Raw genomic sequence first — 22,977 nt, 5'->3', positions numbered from 1 at the left:
CTCCCTCCTTGTTTACTCCCATCAAAATGTTGCATATTTTTTCAAGCTTTCTCAACGTAACTTAAAATCTGCCTCCTCTGAAATTTCCCTTGACTACAGATGCCAGAGCCAGCTCTTCCTCCCTTAAACTCCTAAAGATCCAGGTAATGTAGTCACTGTTTTATACGTATGTTTATTATCTCCCCAGCCAGACTGAATTAGAATCCTCTTAGAGAAAGGAAGTAAGTTTTCTATCTCCAAAACAACTACCATTTATTGAGCATATATCACAGTCATTCTTGACAATTTATTCTTGACAATAGTTATATGAGGCTGCTGTCATTATCTCTGTTTTGTAGATGAAGAAACCAAGGGCTCAAGGATGTTAGGAAATGTGCCCAAAGTTCACATAGCTGGTAAGCAGCAAAACAAGTTTTCCTCCAGCTAGCTTCATGTAACATGAGATATATGGAATGAACAGATACACATCTGGTAGGGGAAAGGTGGTCAGGTCAAATAAGTTTGGAGGATTAACAAAGCTAAATCACTATTTTTACTAAAGGGCTTCTCAAAGCCTTTTAACATGCTGCCAATGTGATTTATAAATTTTCAAAGGGCATATGTTATGTAATTTCCCAAGTGTATTTGGGGCTAAAATCCTTTTCAAAAGGACAATCAGCCTTATAGGACTAAAGAGTTTCATTAAGCTCCTTTCAGGAAATGTGGCAATGTGTTCTGTTGCTTTTGTACAGACCTCTGCAAATAATAGGCACTCTATACGTATTTCTTGAAGAAAACTTACTTCTCATATTAAAGTAACATGCAATCATTCCTCTTACAATAGAATGTCTGAAGTGTAATAATTATTCCACTAAACAATATTAGAATTTTAGAAATTAATTTCATTAGATAGAATAAAAAGATGAAGAAAAATTTCTACCTGTGCTTTTATGATATGCATGAATCTTGACATCAACTCAGGACATTCAAGGAGAAAGTGAAAGTGGTCAAATATAATTTTGGGATTTCTAAAAGAAAAATATTTTGTTTAAATGGACAAGAAGCATGAGTAGAATTAAGTGAAATGCAAATTCAGATACACTGATACTGAAACAGAAGAAAAATATAATAATCCACATCTATTAAACTTTCATTTGTTATTGAGCATATTTTGAATGGTAAGAGAAATAGTATTTTTTCTGTTTAGATGAAACTCTAAGTAAAGAGAGGAAAGGCTCCAGGGTAGTCCACAAACCCCAGAAAACTTACCTATTAACAAAGCATTTTAAAACTTCATCATGTTTGCAGACAAATTCAATGAAACGAGGTGAAGTCATTCTGTGGGGGGTAAATATCAATCAGAATACACAGGCAAAAGTTTGTGATAAAACAGAGTACTCTTGATAAATATATATTGAACTGGACTGGCTTCTAAACCAAAAAAAAAAAAGAATTTGGTTTTGGATCTTCTTTGTAAGTTTAGGAAACTGAAGTATGCCTAGCCAATTTGTAAAATGATTCTAATTTCTCATCAGCAGACAATATCAACAAGTGACTTTTTAAAAATCTTGAAATTTGGTGCATTTCTGCTCTACACATTTCAAATACATAATTAAGAGATCCTATACAAGGTGACATTCACCACTTTACAAAGTAATAATATATATTGCTTGTTTAAAATTTAAATATTCCCTACTAGATCTAGATTAGTATGAGCATCTTAAAACAAAAAGAAAACTTTAAATCAACAAATTATTATTTGTTGTTTTTGAAATTACAAAAATATCACTGCTTTACATCACATATCAGAGAAAAAATAATAATAAGCCAAACCTTTCTTACCCTGGAGGCATCTGACAAGAACAGCACATGTAAAAAGCTTGAATGACAGCACTTAGCCGGTTGGCTGTCATAGAAATAACATCCTGACAATCTGCACTGGCTTCCTGTCTCCCTGCAAGAGCATCTGGTTTAGATTCCCTTGTGCCACTGGACAGATTTTCATAGCTCCCAGGTCCTGGAGGTTCAAATGGAGGAATGGAAGCAGCATCTTGATCTTGGCCTTTTTGTTTCAGTAAAATAGAAGTGATCTCTGTTGAGTCTCTTTTGTTTTTCATCAATTCTGTGGCTATTAAAACTAGCCATTCATCTAATGAGTGCCAAAGCAATTCCAGAGGCTGAGAGAAAAACAAAAGTGTTTTTTAAACATCATTCTTAACTATAGGATCAAAAAAAAAAAAAAAAAAAAAAACCCACATACCTAGACAAATATTATAAAAGAGAAAATTTACTCTAGATATTTCTATCTTCCCAAGTTAATGTGATGGTAATGCCTAAAGATAAGTAACAAAATTATACAAATGCTATATAAATGACAATTGCTTCATTTATGGTAATAATTTAGTTTGTATGTATGTATTCCTTGGAATAAAAAGGAAAAACTAACAAAAAGTTCACAAGCAATCTTTCTTCTTTTAATTTTCAAATATTTAGTTTTAAAAGCACACATTATTATTATTTATAATCAGTCTTAACATTTTCTGTATTAATATGATCAATGTCAACCACTTTCAATTAAACAAATGTCTTTTCTCATTAAAAAATGAGAATCCCTAAAGAACCTAATGAACAGCTTTTTTACTGTGCTCTTTTTGTTACATATAATTCCTGGAATTTTGATAATTATTGACAAGAAATTATAAAATGTGACACATTTATGTATATATGTATATTTACAGACACAATCCATTTCTAATAATTAGTGTTTTTTAAAACAAGAAATACAATTACCAAACTTCTATTAAAATATTGAATAGCAGACCGAGGATGGTGGCTCGCACCTGTAATCCCAGCACTTTGGGAGGCTGAGGTGGGCAGATCACTTGAGGTCAGGAGTTTGAGACCAGCCTGGCCAACATAGTGAAATCCCATCTCTACTAAAAATACAAAAAATTAGCCAGGCATGGTGGCACACACCTATAATTCCAGCTACTCGTGAGGCTGAGGCAGGAGGATCACTTGAACCCAGGAGGCAGAGGATGCAGTGAGCTGAGATCACACCACTGCACCCCAGTCTGGGTGACAGGGTGAGACCCCATCTCAAAAAAAAAAAAAAACACTGAGCAGCAAATTATTAATTCCAAGTAAAGACTAACAGCTTTCTATTAAAGAAAAAAAAAGATAAGGAGAGAATAAACCATTTCCTATTATTATTCTAGCTGGGTACAAGGGCACGCACTGGTAGTCACAGTTACTTGGGAGGTTGAAATGGGAGGATTGCTTGAGTCTCGGAAGTCAGGGCTACAGTGAGCTGTGATCGTGTCACGGTACTCCAGCCTGGGTGAAAGAGCGAGATACTGTCTCCAATAGTTTACAAGTGCTACAGTGGTTAAACAATCCCTTCATCCTATACTATTTTAAATATTCTCATTGAGAATGACGAGCTATCTTTCTGCAAATAAATATACAAGTTAATCTCACTTTTTGAATCTGACATGATTACAGAATGCTACAAACTAGACCATGTGCTACAGGAAGACTCACCTTTAAAATATTTCAAGGAAAGAAATCATCTTTCTTTTAAAGACTGCTATGGAAGGAGATTATACAAACATATTTGGAACCTTAGAAAATGTTTGAATAACCTATTCTGTCAGGAAATTCTTCCCAATTATTATCTAACAAATACCTTCACTGCCATTTTCAGCCTTTCTTCAGATTTCTGTAACATCCTCCTTTTGAAAATATTTTACTAACTGAATTTGCAAATAATTCAATCACCTCAGGCCTTCATTTACACGTTCAACCAAAAAGCAGAAAAACACAGTAAAACAAACAAAACCACCACTACTACAATCAACAAAAACCTAGTTCACTCACTCAACCTGTACTATGCACTAGGTAGGTGGGTAAGTACAATGTTTCCTTTTTTAAGAGAAATTATACCCTCCTTTGAAGTTAAAGTAAGCACCCCTCTCACTCACAATGAGGGCTCTTCCATACTCACAACTGTTGACAGATTTGGGGTCCCTGAACTGCTTAAAGAAGGGCAAGAAGCACCCAACTGCCATAAATAGTGACAGATACCTTCACTGAAAATTCTAATCATGACCCAAGTTGAAACTATAGTTTCTCTTTATGAGCAAAACATTGAACCTGCTGTAGAAGATGAAAAGAACTTATGTCAGCACAGCTATTTAGCTTTATATCAGAAAATGAACTTCTGAAATGGAAAGAACAGGTGGTGATATAAAACTGCTAGAAACAGAAAGAAAAAAGAATAATTGGCCTCTAAATGAGAAAAGATAAAACCTAGAAAGTCAATACACTGAAAGGAGGTAAGGCCTAAGGCAAGAAATAACACAGGCTGATCATGCAGATGAGCACTGAGTCTAAACCAACAGCAACCCTATTTTCAAATACTGACAGTGTGTAAAAAATGAAAGGGTACAGAAATAACACCAAAGAAAAAAATGGATATGTGCAAAAATGACAATAAAGATACTGAAAAGCCAGAGTTTTAAATAAAGGAACACAGCAAATAATTAGAAGAATGAGAAAAAAAATAAGTAGTAAGCCACACTGGACTTTTCTTTACTTTTCTCTCTTTTCTTACCTTTTATTTCTTCAATCATACATATACTAAAACTAAATCCCAACCCTGAGGTGAGTTTACCTAGGAAGTTTCTCTTTGAAGATCTATTCAGAAAATTCATTCTTCAATCACAAAAAGAATACTATGAAAATAACTTTAATTTCTAACTATGGTAGCAGCCACCAATAAAAAGGATTCAAATAAATTTTAAAATTAAAAATAAACCACTGCATACTGTATCTATGATACTTTCTATATTCATAAATAATCAAATACATTAAATAAGATACACCATACATACCAATTGTTACTGAACAATGAGTCAATTACTACTGAAAATATTAGCAGGTTTCTTGGTACTGTGAAAATACTGCTTCACATTCATTATTATTGAGTGATCCTTACCGAAGAATTATATTCTATATATAGTAACAATGATACGACAATCATACATGATTTATAAGCATGTTAAGTTATATTTCAAAATATACAATCTCGAGCTTACTGAACGATTTTTTAAAATTTCAAGAAGTGCCGAAATGAGGAATAAATTTGGCAGAAAAGTATTATTAATTTAATGTTCATTCATAGTACCTTGATATCCTGTTAGTCTGACTATTCTTAACCTGATAATGTCAAATGCCACAACCCACAAGATAAGATCTTAAAGTTAAAAGTTTCACAATCTTTCTTGGTTACCAAATTTTCCAAATTGTAAGTCACAGCTTACTATTCACAAAAAAAGAACACAGCAAGACTCAGGAAGCCTAAATTGTCTTCCCCATGTTCACTGTGCTTCAAAAATAAAAATGACCTTATCCTTCAAATGCTCCAAAGTTCCCAAGGCACTAGATAAACATCTCTTAATGCTGAAAGAATGGCTATGTGTTAAGACTAACTTAAAGAACTTCTAAAATAAATCAGAAAACTAATAACAGGATGTTAAACAATTTCACCGACTAAAAACACATGGCCTATAAACCCACTCATTCTTAATGGAAAACCCATTAGTTAATTTGAACAATAAAGTAGCATTAGAGTACCTTGTTAATAAAATGGAAATTAGGGATCAATTGCTACCTCAGACAAAATGTGGTAAGAATTAAAATGGTATTTCCAGTCTAACATCACAGCAACTCAGTAACTAGCAAAGATTTTTACAACTTGAAATCACCCCACAATGAACAGGAGACCTCATTCACATGGATGACAATGTACAGTTTCTATTTTTATCCTTGTAAATGGAAGGCAGATCATTTTGTCAATCCCCAAAGATTCCATGTTTCATTCATAAAACTGGATGAAAAGAGACAAATAAATTCTTTAACAGTTAATACTCATTAATGTGTTTAAAAACTAGCTGAGTTTTGCAATTAAGTGTTTTACCAAAATGAAAGTTGAAAATTTAAGAGAAAATAAGTGATGAGAAGAAACAGTAGTTGTCAATGCTGTAGAAAGTATACCTTAAAAAAATGAAACAAAGATACTAACAAAATTCTTGAAATAAGAAAGTATTTATATATTATATACATCACAGATATATGACAAAACATGAAGTCTGGGTTCTATTTTTTAAACATAAGTTGAAAAGGAAAAACAGAGATATCCTTTGCTACTCTATTATTTCTGTATTGACTGATCAGGTAGAAAACTAACATTTAAATCAATATTTAAATCTTTTAAATCACCTATAGAGAGGCTACTTAACACATACTTTCTGATACTAGCTAATAGGTAGCAGATTGAAACTTTAACCAAAGAAATCAGACAAAATTAAATAAATCTAACTCAATTTGAATAATACTGACCACAGCCATACCTGATTTGATTTTATATTCATCATTACAGGTGAGTAGAAAGTATGAGTCAAAGTCAAATCAAGGGTAGATTCCGTCACTAACAAAGTGAGCCAAGTCAGAACACATTAAAAACAACTTTGTGTGATATGAATGTTTGAAGCAGTAAAGCTTGCTCAAAACAGCCCTGACAAAAAGACTAGGTCAATAATGTAGATCAAAATCTTACAAAGACAGTAAGTCGTCACTCCTAACTAGAGTTCAAGGAAGTGGTACATGAAAAGCCACATGAATTACAAAAATGCATAACTTCATTCTTCCAGGAGGTGGCACAATAAGGAAAAAAAAAAAAAAAAACCCAAAAATACACACTCAATGTACAAACATACATACATAGCTGAAAACTTCCCTTCCTAGACTGACTTTTTTTAAAGAGAGTAAAACAGATGGACATTTATACATAACCTTTCTAAAAGATTACCATATCTATTCTAAGTATTAATCTACTAGTGTCAAAGTTCTTGCAAACTTTATTTTTACCTTTCTGCAAAAATTTTCCATGTAAGAAAAGAATCATTTAGTATAGAACACTAATTTAGATTTGAATTTTACAAAGAGCAAAGCTGTCAATCCTAACTAGTTTTCAAGGAAGTGGCACATAAAAACATTTATATCACTTTTTTGATAAATAACCTATATTTTATACTCAAATGATTGTTTAACGAAACATAAGTTGGCTGGGTGCAGTGGCCCATGCCTGTAATCCCAACACTTTGGGAGGCAGAGGCAGACAGAGAGCTTGAGCCCAGGAGTTCGAGACCAGCCTGGGCAACACGGCAAAACCCCACCTCTACTAAAAAATACAAAAATTAGCCAGGTATGGTGGCATGCACCTCTAGTCCCAGTTACTGGGCAGGTTGAGGTGGGATCATCACCTGAGCCCAGGCAGGTCGAGGCTGCAGTCAACCATGATTGTGCCACTGCACTGCAGCCTAGGCAACAGAGTGAGGCTCCATTTCAAAAAATAAATACATGAATAAATAAAAAACATGAAGTTATTAAATTACATATTTTTCTAAAATCTGTTATTTTAAAATGTCACCCAAAAACAATTAACAAGAGCAATTATAGTCATATTTATTTTGTTTACTTCATAAAATTATAATTTAACATGAGTAACAACACTCCCTTGGGTTTTACACGAATCTTCCAAGGACTTCACCCGTATGTGCTCAGAAAGGCAGCTGAAGCAATACAAAATGTTTTAAGAAAATTATCTCAACAACTCTTCCTTGCAGTTATCTCAGGAATTAACTGTTAGCAAATCCAGTAAATGAAAGAACCTTACTATAAAAACACATACAGATACACCTAACACACATATCATATTAAAATCTAAATAAAAACTGTGCATTTTATTTCCTCACTAATAAGAAATAAATTTCTTTCAAAAGCATGCTGGCTGCATATTACATTAAAAACCTATAATTTAATGAAATTAATTTTAAACACTATTTCTACCCTTAGAATAAAACACCAATGGAATAAAACATTTTATTTGTAAGAAAAATACAGAAAGCTCACCAACTTGCTGTTGAGTAGACTAAGTTGAGAGGAGAAAGGTGTGCCTAATTTTAGAAGTGATATGGGTATAAACCAAACTTACAACCTGTTCATGAGGTTTCTGATTAATGAATGCATGCTTTGTCAAATTCATCTCTTCCACGTCTATCTTCCTAACAATGCCATATACTTTTCTCACCTTGAACACCTGGCTTCTTGGAGTTTTATTCCCATTGTAGCCCATATCAATTCCATTACTGGGGGAGGATGGACCAATTCGAAAGACGTGACAAAACATTCTCACGATCCTTAAAAGGCTCTTCATTTGAGCATCATAATTGCTAGATAGGCTGAAAATAAAAATTAAAATATGAGATTAGATGGAGTAAGACAAATTACATCTTAAAATACTTATTTTAAAACACTTTCATCCCACTGACCATCTGTTTCATATTATAATAACTGGAGTAAAATTCCTTTCCTATCATGATAGGAGGCAGAATGGTTTAACAGGAAGTTACATTATTTAAATTGCATATAAATAACTTACTATTTCTTAAGCACCCAGAATATAAGCAATAATCAAAGCATAAAATATGAAGAAAATCACTCCTTTAGAATAGTTTGGTTTCTTGTGGCAACAACTTCAAGGCAACCCCTAAACTTTTTACTTTCAAAAGTATATTTGTAAATTAAATTTATACTTTAGAAGTCTGACTGTATTTTCACAGAGAAGCAAAGGTATAAATCATCATATTCTTAGGCCAACCCACAACTGTTTTAACGAAGAAGCTAAACTGAACTCTCCGCCACTATATCCGTAATCCCATATCCCCTTCCCACCCCAGAATAGTAACCAATTATTCACATATAGAACATTCATAAATTGAATAATTTTAAAGTTGCTATTTGCATTAGGTTTGTTCTCTATATAATAGGCTGCCTTATGACTCTACATAAATATAGGAAATATTCGCCTACCATGAAAAAAGACTAAAATTCAATTAACACTAAATCATATTAAATTAACATAAACTCACTTTTACTAATCAGAAAGCCCTTCAGAATCCCACAGTATTGTGATTGCTCAACATTATGAATACCAATCATTACCTTTCCACAGAAAAACTGTAGGAGGTAGGCTAAATTTGTACTGAATCTAATAATATATCTTTAAACAAAATATTTTTGTTGGTTGATGGTGGTTTTATTTTGAAATCTCTAACATCAGTTATCTTGTATCACAAATGTTGGAGCAAAGCAAAGAGTTGCATGAACTTCCGGGCAGAACGGCAGGATTTATCTTTGTATGTTGGAGGCCGAAAGAGTGAGGATTGTGATCAACTCAGTATACCACTGGAGGCTATATGAGTAAGCAGCAAACTCTTCTCATAAATGCAGGATGTTGGCAAACCGACAAACTGCGTCTGCCACCCAGAAGGAATGCTGAGGGCAGTCACGACCTTCTTGTGATTAGGTACATCTGAAGCCTGTTAAGCAATAATATGAACCTGTGAATCAAGCAGCTGACCAATTATTAGCTCCTCCTCCCTGCTCTTTCTACCCAGTAAGTACCAAGGGCTGTAGAAGCTCAAGGTTGTTGCTGCCTTTGCTCACTAGAAGCAGGGAGCTCTCTTCTTCTTTCCCTGGCCCCTTCCTTTAAAATAGTTTCTTTTGGCTGGGCGCGGTGGCTCACACCTCTAATCCCAGCACTTTGGGAGGCCAAGGCGGACGGATCATGAGGTCAGGAGATTGAGACCATCCTGGCTAGCATGGTGAAACCCCATCTCTACTAAAAATACAGAAAATTAGCTGGGCTTGGTGGTGGGTGCCTGTAGCCCCAGCTACTCGGGAGGCTGAGGCAGGAGAATAGCGAGAACCCAGGAGGCAGAGCTTGCAGTGAGCCAAGATCGCACTACTACACTCCAGCCTGGGCAACAGAATGAGACACCTCTCAAAAAATTAAAATATATATATATTTTATATATGTTATATATATTATATATAATATATATATACAGTTTATTTTGTCTCAAGTTTTGATTTCTGTGTTCATCCTACTTTGTTCAGTCTCATAATGACGGTCTCAAGTAGTAACAGTAGTAACTGTCATAGTGATGGTCTCAAGTAGTAACCATGGCAGTAAGCCACATTTGTATAATTTAATTATCAAAAACTTACTCTCTCTTCCCTTATATATAGTTTACCCAGTTCATTGAAATCTTCATTTATGATATCTGTAGGTATTCTTCAATTTTTTTTTTAAATAGTATTAGTAAGATGGTAATGACAAATGTCCACTTTCAAGTATTTGTTTGATAAGTACCAAATTAGAGGGCATTTTCAACCATGGTTACATGAACCAAAATTTCTTGACATTTTCACTTCATTAGCCATGTTTTTTTCTCATTGTAAGACTCATTAAATTGTTTTAAAAGTCAATAAAAATTAACTTTCAGTTACCAGTGTTCGTAAAACATCAATAGCTATTGCTGTCACTAGAGCTATAGCACATTAGCACAGCCTTTTTTGCCTCAATAATTTTGAATCAAATGTGTATAGAGTGATTAATTTAGCTTGCACTGATTTTTAAATATTTGTCTTTATGAAATAGTGATTCTAATTGCATATCATAAGTCTGTTGACACTAATAAAATAGAAATGTAGTTTGGTTGTAACCATCTCCTTCTTTTACTGTATTCCAGCTCTAGCAAAAGTGTTCCAGACTCTCAAATTCTGTAAGAGAGGTGTGAATTCCATTTTCTCTTTTTTTTTTTTTGAGAGGGAGTCTCACTCTGCCACCCAGGCTGGAGTGCAGTGGCTCAGTCTTGGCTCACTACAAGCTCCACCTCCCGGGTTCACACCATTCTCCTGTCTCAGCCTCCCGAGTAGCTGGCACTACAGGCGCCCGCCACCACGCCCGGCTAATTTTTTGCATTTTTAGTAGAGACAGGGTTTCACCGTGTTACCCAAGATGGTCTCGATCTCCTGACCTCATGATCCGCCCGCCTCAGCCTCCCAAAGAGCTGGGACTATAGGCGTGAGCCACCGCACCCGGCCAAATTTAATTTTCTTCTGCAAAAGTACCACATACACAAATATTTGTTTTAAATATCTTAGGGAATACATCATGAGTTATCTTACTTTAAGGTAAAATATATTTTCTTAAACCATGGAATCTGGTTATTATTAATTATAAATACAGTCTAACAATTTTGTATTACTTTACTCAATTGAAACTTCTTCTAAGATGAATCACTGGTGTAAAAAATATCATTTTCTCACTTTCCCACCGGTGAAGTATCCCTAAACTTCATATACCCTTCTCCAGTTGATCATAAAATGGTCATTTGTTTCAAAGCTGCCATGCCTCAATTTTAAAGTTTAAAAATTAATTTCTGGCCAGAGGCAGTGGCTCATGCCTGTAATCCCAGCACTTCGAGAGGCCAAGGCGGACGGATCACAAGATCACGAGATCGAGACCATCCTGGCTAACACGGTGAAACTCCGTCTCTACTAAAAATACAAAAAATTAGCCAGGTGTGGTGGCAGGTGCATGTAGTCCCAGCTACTTGGGAGGCTGAGGCAGGAGGATGACATGAACCCGGGAGGCGGGGCTCGCAGTGAGCCGAGATCATGCCACTGCACTCCAGCCTGGATGACAGAGCGAGACTTCATCTCAAAAAAAAAAAAAAAAAAAGAAAGAAATTAATTTCCTAACTCAAACCCCTATCATTGTAAAATTCTTGCCTTTGGTTTATATGAGTATATTCTTATTCAGGGTCTTACTTAGCATATAGTTATGATTTTTCTGTTCATTTCCACATCGTTAACTACCTTTACTTTCAATCATAAATACACAGAAAGATAAAATTTCATTTCAATATAAACATAACATTATGTGCAAACGCCTCAGTAAATGTTTATTATCTTTAGCAAATATTCCTGAAATCAGTTAGATAACAGGCTACCAATTTTTCCAAAAGTGTGCTGGATAACACCTGAGTTGTCAATAATTAACATATATTTGAATCAGTTATTTTCTTAAAGAAAATTTCTATTAAAACAAGGGTCAACATTACTTCACATAACGGGTTAAGAAACATAAAATAATTCACAAATAAATGAACACAAATGATATACTCTACAAAAATACCATTAAACATAAATCAGCAGGGGGAAGCAATTTGTATTTGAAATCATCTTAAGAATTACCATTTAACAGTACAATAAATTCTAACTAATAACCAATACTCACTACCAATCCCAACAATGAGATATTTACAGGCCAAAAATGGCCATAAAAATAAGATTCTATAAAGCATTTGGAAGGCAGCACTGTAAAGTGGTGAGACAGCACAGTGTAGCAGAGTAATTTTTTAAAAACTACTATTGTTTTGGCCATGGATTCCTTTTTCCTACCCTGTTTCTCCTGTCCCACTAACCACCCCTGTCATTTTTAGAAGCTAGATTAGAACCTAGAATCTGCTACTTACTACTGAGGATATATATCCAGGTTTATTTATTAGCTTGGCAAATCATTTAACTTCAATTTTTTTACACGTAAAGTGGAGATAACATCTAAATTACAAAGTTACTGTAAGGTTTAAGTGAAATAATATATTTGAATGTTCCTTAGCTTCGTACCTGCTTAATAAGTGATGAAGGTAAACTTAAAAACATAGACACATAAAAACATAAATGCTTTCTAATTACTGTGGAAGTATATACAATCTGACAAATATTTAAGTAGAAAAAACAAGTTTTCTAATGTAGGAAAACAGGTTAAATGGTATTATAGGGGTACTTAAAATAATAACTATCATCACCTCTACTATATACTGGACCCCTTACTTTGCATTTTACAGAATTATCTTATTTCACTCTCACAACTCATTAAGATATTTATTACCAGTTTCCAACAAAATGGAATAAAATCCAGTAAAATCCTGACTAGACTGTAATTTCAACATAGAGATCTTGTCTGTTTTATTCATGATCACCTCACAGATGGCCTAATGGATGGTAGGCCCTCAAAAATACTGGGTGCATTATTTGGCTGGGTGCATTGGCTCACACCAGTAATCCCAGCACTCTGGGAGGCTGAGGCGAGCCAATTGCCTGAGCTCAGGAGTTCAAGACCAGCCTGGGCAACATGGTGAAACCCCATCTCTATTAAAAATACAAAAAATTAGCCGGGCGTGGTGGTGCGTGCCTGTAATCCCAGCTACTTGGGAGGCTGGGGCAGGAGAATTGCTTGAATCTGGGAGGCGGAGGTTGCAGTGAGCCAAGATTGTGCCACTGTACTTCAGCCTGGGCAACAGAGTGAGACTCTGTATAAAAAAATAATAATTATATATGTGTGTGTGTGTATATATACATATACATATATATATGTATATATATATTCGATGGATGGGTGGATGTTGAAGGGAAAAGTTAGTTGCTAAGGTAACACAGTAAATGATGATGTCTGGATGTAAGTCTGAGTCTGGCTGACTCCAAGCCCATGCTTTTAGTTAGTATATCTGAATCTTACAAGGGTTCCATGAAATACACGGATTACTGGGAATAACTAAATAAGAGCATTACGGAAAGCTAGAATTCAATGACTGTTATAGACAGAGTCTATGAGTAGTCTCAATGGTAGAAATAGAATAATTTTTAAAATGAATAAATGGTATATTGAGTAGAATTGCTGAAAAAAGACTAAATGGTTAAAAGAATATATAAGAAGGTGATCTTGGAATCACGAAGTATAAGGAACCTAGCAAAGGGCCTTTTAAGTAAACAGTACAGAATGTGATTCTGATCTGAAATACATGAAAAGTCCCAAAGAAGACTGAAACAAATGGCTAGAATAATAAATTTAATAATACAGCTGATTTAAAGAAGTAGCATGGTGTTGGGTGGAAAAAATTTCAGTTGCAACTACAGAGATGGGAGAAGATCTTGACCTGTCAATCTACTAGGAGTGGAAGTAATTAGTAAAACGAATAATATGAAGGGGAAAGCATCCAAATTAGAAAGGGGTCAAATCTGCAGGCTAAGAAATAATAAGGGAATAATCATTTCTCAGTGGCTGCTTATTCCTAATTGGGGTAGCCAGCCACATAGAAAGAAGTGTAGCTACAGAAAAACACTTCATATATAAATTCAAGTAATATAAGGCATTAACTCCATGAACTTAGTGATGAGCCATTAAAACCACAGGATCTTTTAGAAACAATAAAGAACTTAACTGAGGGGGACAGTTCAGAGAAAAAAACTTTATGAGGGGGTCATGAGAGTACACTGAAAGGTTAAACAGTAGCTTGTACCTACTTTTATTTTATTCATTAGTGGTCAAGATTCCTGAACTTTCTCGATTCTTCTTCATGTACATTTACTTACATGTCTAGGTAAGTAATCATTTCACAAAATTCTAGACACATATGCCCAAATTCACTCTCTTCAGAGAGATTAAAATCTCTTTAGCAATAGTTGATTACCCTGGTCCTTTCAAACAAAACAAACCAGAAGTCAGCAAATTTTTATAACATCGTTATCACTGACAAAAGGCGTCCCACAGAATAAACTACTTAGGAGGTGAAGCCAACAGACACTGCTACCTATTGATTTCCTCTTATTGCGAAACACTTACCTAAGCAGTTTATGACCATTTGTTGTAGCAACTTCAGCAAGGCTTGTTAGAATCTTTAGGTACTGACTTTCACTTTGCTGAGACAAATGCTCCAGAACTTGCCGTAACTAAATTTTTTATAAATAAAAAAAATATGATTACATGGCAATCCATTAAATCTTATTAAACAATTAAGTACTTATTAATTATCTTAAAGCCAATTAGTCTAAATCAAGTCCTTTAGTTATTCTGCCTTGCATACATTTAAAAGCTAATATAGAGATATAATGATACACAATAAAATCTTTGTTGAAAATCACCCAGTTACAAAACAATAGTAAATATAGATAGAATTTTAAAAACACCAAGTATAGTTTTGGAAATTTAATTCTAAACTTCTAAAATAAAAGAGAAATTTAGAGCAATTTTTCTGAGACTTAAACTATCACAAACACATAGCTGAGTAAACTAGTGATTACCAATCATAATGATATTCCTCCACAGTCTTTTCCTCTTGCCATGGGAACATTTTTTTTTTTTTTATTTAAAGACACAGCATCACTGTATCGCCCAGGCTAGAGTGTAGCGGGCAGGGACATGATCTCGGCTCACTGCAGGCTCAACCTCCTAGGCTCAATCCCTCCTCCCAGCTCAGCCTCCCAAGCAGCTCGGACTACAAACGCATGCCACTACATATAGCTAATTTTTGTAATTTTTTTTTAAGAGACTGTGTCTTTGTTGCACAAGCTAGTCTCAAACTCATGGACTCAAGCAATCCACCCACCTCAGCCTCCCAAAATGCTGGAATTACAGGCGTGATACCACACCCAGCCTATTCTAGTTATCTTAAGGAGAGACCAAAGACCCATAGGGCAGAAGATTTATATGGCCAAATATTAGCAAAAACTGTATTAATTATTATCTAACTCATACTTATCCTATAATGCAGATAAGCTAATTATTAAGATATTTGTGACAATAAGGAAAATTACTAAGCTAAGCACATTTGTAAAATGTCATATATGCTAAGCAGAAATAAAGTGTCTTCATTTACAAGCTACTAGCACAAATACATTACCATGTTTTCTCGGAGGTCTTCATTCTGTGTCATTTGAATAATAGTCTGAAAAAGCCTCGGGTGATACTGAATTAACACTTCACAAGTCTCTCCATATCCACCCTAAAAACAAGACTTCAAATTATCCAGGTTTAAAAACAGTTCCTTTTAAAGTTTATATTCTTCACACAATAAAAATCTTTGCACCTACCCTTTCATTGAAAAAAATTATAATTGTTACCACTCCAGTTTCTATTATAAAGATAAGGGGCTCAGAATATAAATTAAAAACATACCTGCACACATAAATCCAGAGGAGTTACTCCATTTTTATCTGGCAGATATTTGGCCCCTCGTAGTAGTAGAATCTGTGCTGTATCTCTCTGACCATGACTGTGTAGAAAGAGAAGCAAGTTAAAAAGACAATCTTTTTAAAAGTCTTTCTCTACGAATTATGGATAGTCATTTATTATGAGTCAATAAAAACTAACAATTTTAAAAATTAAGACAAGAGGATGTGAAACACATGCTCACAATCAGAAAAACTTCTCTCAAAGTTAAGCCATGCTTTCACTATGTAGACCAGAAAGTGGCCTACTAAATTTTAGAATTGAATTTGTGTCACATTTCCTAAAATAGGCATAATATTTTGGGGATAAGTAACTACTACTGAGCCTTCTGCTTTATTTTTTTCTTACATTCACTTCCTAATCTCTCTCTCCACCTTAACTTGACCATTTGCAACTTTAGCCTCACCTTCTTCCTACTACACAAATCCAAGTCTCTAAGCTTCTTAATCCAAAAGAACCTCAAGAGTCAAAACAAGAGTACATTTTATGGCACACTTGTAATACGTTGTCAAAAAAAAAATTAAAACAAAGGAAGGAGAAAAGTAAAACCAATGGAAGAGAATCTGGGGAAAAAGGGAACATGAAGTGGGGTTATTAGCCAAAAATACTATCTAGCTTTTGACCTTCATTTTACCAACCCACTCAGTTTGGCTTCTGCAGATGGGTATTCAATCTGTCCTAGAATGAACTCTCCTATCCACATGCCTCATTCCCTGATTGCTCTCTCTTGTAGAAATAGAATTGGTAACTATCACTCCAGGGAAATTAATGTTAACGGCTGATTCTTAAGAAATGCCCAGGGCCAGGCATGGTGACTCACGCCTGTAATCCCAGCACTTTGGGAGGTCAGGGTAGGTGGATCACCTGAGGTCAGGAGTTCAAGACCAGCCTGGCCAACATGGTGAAACCCCGTCTCTATTAAAAATTCAAAATTAGCTGGGCGTGGTGGCAGGTGCCTGTAATCCCAGCTACTTGGGAGGCTAAGGCAGGAGAATCACTTGAACCCAGGAGGCAGAGATTGCAGTGAGCCAAGAATGCCCCATTGTACTCCAGCCTGGGTAACAAGAGCGAAACCCTGTCAAGAAAAGAAAGAAAAAAAAAGAAAAGGGAAGGGAGGGAGGGGAGGGGGGGATGGGATGGAAGGGGAAGGGAAGGGAAAAGGAAAAGGAAAAGAGAAAGAAAGAAAGGTCCAAATAAGTTGTACAGTTTGGAAGAGCATGAATCCAAAAAGTACTCTGTATATGAGAAAAGCAAGTAATCAAAGCACAGGTGAAACTAGAACTCAGGCACCTGGGCTTCTAGACCAATAGTCTTTCCACAATAACATTACCTAGAGAGGCATGTGATTTCACGAAGAAAAACACTACACAGATTTCTCAGAAACTTAAAATTCTGTTTCACAAAATGGCACTGTATGAAAAATAATTTATAGCCAATTGGAATTAAAGTGTTTTTAAAAAAAACTTAATAGTATCCTACTATGAATCTAGTGCCAGAAAACCCTGCAACAGTTATTATAGGTCTATCACTCTCTTGATACTTTATTATTACACTGATTATCTTCCTTAATACCAATAAGCCAGAACTTAAGAATAATATCTAATTTATTCGAGAAAAATCAAAAAAGTAAATCAGCAATCCCTTTGAAAGGAACAATAATCAGCTTTACCAGCATCAAGCAAGAAGTCTTCATCAAGCATTACTTGTCATTCAGCTCAAAGTGTTGGTCAAGATGTTATAAACAATAGCTAACGGTGATTAATGTTTAATTTACACTGTTCCTTTCTTTCACATACCTAAAAATAGAGGCCAAGTGAAAAGCAACTAACTTGAGCTTAATTTATTTAGGGATATAGTGATACTTTTGCTAGTAGCCAAGGTTCTGAGGAATCCATCTTATAAAACTGCTGAGTTCAATTTTAATGATATCTCTTTTACAGTTCTTTAACATCCATGTGTCCAATTTTTTCCAATTAAATTGTAAACTTCTTGACAGTAGACCTGTTCCATACCACCAAGCATGGCAGTTGTCTTATAACATGTACTCGATACATTCAATGAATTGTATTATAGGCTTTAACTTCAGACACCGTTCATTTGACAAATAAGTATTAAAGACAACACCACACTATAGAAAATAACAAGAGACCTGAAACACAATTTATTTAGGATACACTAGGTAACAAGCATTATGCTCAGTCCTCTGTCCAAAGTCTGACTTAGTGCTGACACTGTTATAAGCCTCCTTAAATTAAGCGAACAGGAGGCCATTAGCCTGAGACAGTCACTATACTTCTGAGTTCCTCTGTAACAAACTTCAGCTTAACTTGGGAGTATGTATTTTGCAACAAAGAGCGGTTTCAAGAAATTAGACAGCCAATTCTTCACACCATGACCAAATTAGGCAAATACATACATAAGGGTAGCCAGTCACGTGATTTCTCTACTTTGCTTCCATATTCAGCCTATAAAAGCTCATTACTTAGAAACTGCTGGGAAGAGCTCTCTCACCCGCTTCTGATTCTGAGTGCTGCCTGATTCATGAATCGTTTTTCATTTAAATAAACTTAAAACTTATTTTTTCTAAGATTTTTATTTTAACAATATTCACCCAATTTTTCAGATGAGAAAACCATGGCTCAAGAATATAATGGAGTTGCTCAAGATGAACAGTTACATGGCAGACCAGAATTTGAATCTGTATCAGTCTGACTCCAAAATCTTTCATCGATATCATGCTGCTCTAGCAAGATAAACAGAGATTGTCCTTTATGTTTTGTGACCTGTAAAAGTAAACAATTTAGTCTCAAGACTCCCGTTCCAAGATGGCCGAATATGAACAGCTCCGGTCTGCAGCTCCCAGAGTGATCGACACAGAAGATAGGTGATTTCTGCATTTCCAAATGAGGTACCTGGTTGATCTCAATGGGACTGGTTGGACAGCAGGTGCAGCCCACGGAGGGTGAGCCGAAGTAGGGTGGGGCGTCGCCTCACCTGGGAAGCCCAAGGGGTCGGGGGATTTCCCTTTCCTAGCCAAGGGAAGCCGTGACAGACTACCTGGAAAAACGGGACACTCCTGCCAAAATACTGCACTTTTCCCAAGGTCTTAGCAAACAACACACCAGGAGATTCCGTCCCATGCCTGGCTCGGCGGGTCCCATGCCCACGGAGCCTTGCTCACTGCTAACGCAGCAGTCTGAGATTGACCTGCCAGGCTGCCAGGGGCATCTGCCATTACTGAGGCTTGAGTAGGTAAACAAAGCTACCAGGAAGCTCGAACTAGGTGGAGCCCACTGCAGCTCAGCAAGGCCTACTGCCTCTATAGACTCCACCTCTGTGGGCAGGGCATAGCTGAATAAAAGGCAGCAGACAACTTCTGCAGACTTAAATGTCGCTGTCTGACAGCTCGGAAGAGAGCAGTGGTTCTCCCAGCATGGCGTCTGAGTTCTGAGAATGGACAGACTGCCTCCTCAAGTGGGTCCCTGACCCCTGTGTAGCCTAACTGGGAGACACCTCCTAGTAGGGGCCGACAGACACCTCATACAGGCGGGTGCCCCTCTGCGACGAAGCTTCCAGAGGAAGGAACAGGCAGCAATATTTGCTATTCTGCAACCTCCGCTGGTGATACCCAGGCAAACAGGGTCTGGAATGGACCTCCAGCAAACTCCGACAGACCTGCAGCTGAGGGGTCTGACTGTCAGAAGGAAAACTAACAAACAGAAAGGAATAGTATCAACAACAACAAAAAGGACATCCACACCAACACTTCATCTGTAGGTCACCAACATCAAAGACCAAAGGTAGACAAAACCACAAAGATGGGGAGAAACCAGAGCAGAAAAGCTGAAAATTCTAAAAACCAGAGTGCCTCTTCTCCTCCAATGGATCGCAGCTCCTCACCAGCAACGGAACAAAGATGGATGGAGAATGACTTTGACGAGTTGACAGAAGTAGGCTTCAGAAGGTTGGTAATAACTACTTCTCCAAGCTAAAGAAAGATGTTCTAACCCATCACAAGGAAACTAAAAACCTTGAAAAAAGGTTACATTAATGGCTAACTAGAATAAACAGTGTAGAGAAGACGTTAAATGACCTGATGGAGCTGAAAACCATGGCTGGAGAACTCTGTAACGCATGCACAAGCTTCAATAGCCAATTTGATCAAGTGTAAGAAAGGATATCAGTGAATGAAGACCAAATTAATGAAATAAAGCGAGAACACAAGATTAGAGAAAAAAAGAGTAAAAAGAAATGAACAAAACCTCCAAGAAATATGGGACTATGTGAAAAGACCAAATCTATGTCTGATTGTTGTACCTGAAAGTGGCGGGGAGAATGAAGCCAAATTGGAAAACACTCTTCAGGATATTATCCAGGAGAACTTCCCCAATCTAGCAAGACAGGCCAACATTCAAATTCAGGAAACACAGAGAACACCACAAAGATACTCCTCGAGAAGAGCAACTCCAAGACACATAATTGTCAGATTCACCAAGGCTGAAATGAAGGAAAAAATATTAAGGGCAGCCAGAGAGAAAGGTCGGGTTACCCACAAAGGCAAGTCCATCAGACTAACAGAGGATCTCTCAGCAGAAACCCTACAAGTCAGAAGAGAGTGGGAGCTAATATTCAACATTCTTAAAGAAAATAATTTTCAACTCAGAATTTCATATCAAGCCAAATTAAGCTTCATAAGTGGAGAAATAAAATCCTTTACAGACATGCAAATGCTGAGAGATTTTGTCACCACCAGACGTGCCTTACAAGAGCTCCTCCTGAAGGAAGCACTAAACATGAAAAGCAACCAGTACCAGCCATGGCAAAAACATGCCAAACTGTAAAGACCATCAATGCTATGAAAAAACTGCATCAATTAATAAGCAAAATAATCAGCTAACATAATGACAGGATCAAATTCACACATAATAATATTAACCTTAAATGTAAATGGGCTAAATGCCCCAATTAAAAGACATACTGGCAAACTGGATAAAGGGTCAAGACACATCAGTGTGCTGTATTCAGGAGACCCATCTCACATGCAGAGACACACATAGGCTCAAAAAAGAGGGATGGAAGAAGATCTACTAAGCAAATGGAAAGCAAAAAAAAAAAAAAAAAAAAAAGCAGGGGTTGCAATCCTGGATAAAACAGACTTTAAACCAACAAAGATCAAAAGAGACAAGGCCATTACATAATGGTAAAGGGATCAATTCAACAAGAAGAGCTAACTATCCTAAATATATAAGCACCCAATACAGGAGCACCCAGATTCATAAACCAAGTCCTTAGAGACATACAAAGAGACTTAGACTCCCACACAATAATAATGGGAGACTTAAACACCTCACTGTAAATAATAGACAGATCAACACAACAGAAGGCTAACAAGGATATCCAGGACTTTAACTATGCACCAAGCACACCTAATAGACATCTACAGAACTTTCCATTCCAAATCAACAGAATATACATTATTCTCAGCACCACATTGCACTTATTCTAAAATTGATCACATAATTGGAAGTAAAGCACTCCTCAGCAAACGTAAAAGAACAGAAATCACACACTGTCTCTCAGAGCACAGTGCAATCAAATTAGAACTCAGGATTAAGAAACTCACTCAAAACCGTACAACTACATGGAAACTGAACAGCCTGTTCCTGAATGACTACTGGGTAAATAACGAAATTAAGGCAGAAATAAAGATGTTCTTTGAAACCAATGAGAACAAAGACACAATGTACCAGAATCTCTGGGACACATTTAAAGCAACATGCAGAGGGAAATTTATAGCACTAAATGCCCACAAGAGAAAGCAGAAAGATCAAAAATCAACACCCTAACATTACAATTAAAAGAACTAGAGAAGCAACAGCAAACAAATTCAAAAGTTAGCAGAGGGCAAGAAATAACTAAGATCAGAGCAGAACTGAAGGAGACAGAGACACAGAAAAACAATGAATCCAGGAGCTGTTTCGAACAGAGCAACAAAATAGCTAGACTGCTAGCAAGACTAATAAAGAAGAGAGAGAAGAATCAAATAGACACAGCAAAAAATGATAAAGGGGGTATCACCACCTATCCTACAGAAATACAAACTACCATCAGAGAATACTATAAACACCCCTACGCAAATAAACTAGAAAATCTAGAAGAAATGAATAAATTCCTGGACGCATATACCTTCCCAAGACTAAACCAGGAAGAAGTTGAATCTCTGAATACACCAATAACAGGCTCTGAAATTGAGGCAATAATTAATAGCCTACCAACCAAGAAAAGTCAGAATAGATGGATTCACAGCCGAATTCTACCAGAGGTACAAAGAGGAGCTGGTACCATTCCTCTGAATGGCTAGTACCATTCCTTCTGAAACTATTCCAATCAATAGACAAAGAGGGAATCCTCCCTAACTCATTTTATGAAGCCAGCATTTTTTTTAAGATCACTTTGCTGAGGAAACAAGAGACTGGAGGGAAACAACATAGGAATCAGGGAGACCAGTGTAGAGATTACTGAAGTACTCTAAGCAAAAGGTAACAACATTAAGGTGGTTTTGGTTGAGTTAGAAGTTGAGATTCCAAACATATTCTGAAGGTAGAATTTACAGAACTTACTAATAAATTCCAAGTTCACAAAGAGAGAGAGAGAAATAAAAAATAACCTAATTATTTCTAATTTAAACAACTGAGAGGATAAGGTTTCTATTGATTAAGATGAGGAAAAACTGGAGGAAAGGTTTGAGGAGGAAAATCTGAAGCTATATTTTGACATGTTAATATCTGAGATTCTGCGGTACTTCTAAGTGATGATGTTAATCAGGGAGATGGACATTCAAATCTGGAGCTTCAAAAAAAGGTCTGATCTAAAGATAACCCTTCAAGATAGGATATGATTACGGGGGATCAAATGATGGTATTATTCATAAATTCAGGACACTATGGAAGGAACTGGTTTTCTAGCCAAGCAACCAAATCATAAATATAATGTTAAGAAAGTGGCTGGAATCAGAA

At 36.1% G+C, this 22,977-nt stretch overlaps 1 protein-coding gene across 9 annotated transcripts in view; it reads right to left on the bottom strand.

Annotated features, from left to right (window-relative positions):
* HACE1 (HECT domain and ankyrin repeat containing E3 ubiquitin protein ligase 1) overlaps positions 1 to 22,977 on the bottom strand; it is a 127,319-nt gene that overhangs the window by 53,739 nt on the left and 50,603 nt on the right. For all 9 annotated transcript variants that reach the window (XM_005552264.5, XM_045391283.3, XM_005552267.5 and 6 more), the window contains 7 exons: positions 15,908 to 16,004; positions 15,633 to 15,734; positions 14,576 to 14,682; positions 8,132 to 8,282; positions 1,822 to 2,156; positions 1,249 to 1,317; positions 920 to 1,007 (listed from right to left, as the gene is read on the bottom strand). In XM_005552264.5, coding sequence (XP_005552321.1) covers positions 920 to 1,007; positions 1,249 to 1,317; positions 1,822 to 2,156; positions 8,132 to 8,282; positions 14,576 to 14,682; positions 15,633 to 15,734; positions 15,908 to 16,004 — 949 coding nt within the window. The remainder of the gene's footprint in view (positions 1 to 919; positions 1,008 to 1,248; positions 1,318 to 1,821; positions 2,157 to 8,131; positions 8,283 to 14,575; positions 14,683 to 15,632; positions 15,735 to 15,907; positions 16,005 to 22,977) is intronic.

Source organism: Macaca fascicularis, chromosome 4, assembly GCF_037993035.2.
Source record: "Macaca fascicularis isolate 582-1 chromosome 4, T2T-MFA8v1.1".
Classification (NCBI taxonomy): Eukaryota; Metazoa; Chordata; class Mammalia; order Primates; family Cercopithecidae; genus Macaca; species Macaca fascicularis.
This window is presented reverse-complemented; position numbering and strand designations above follow the sequence as displayed.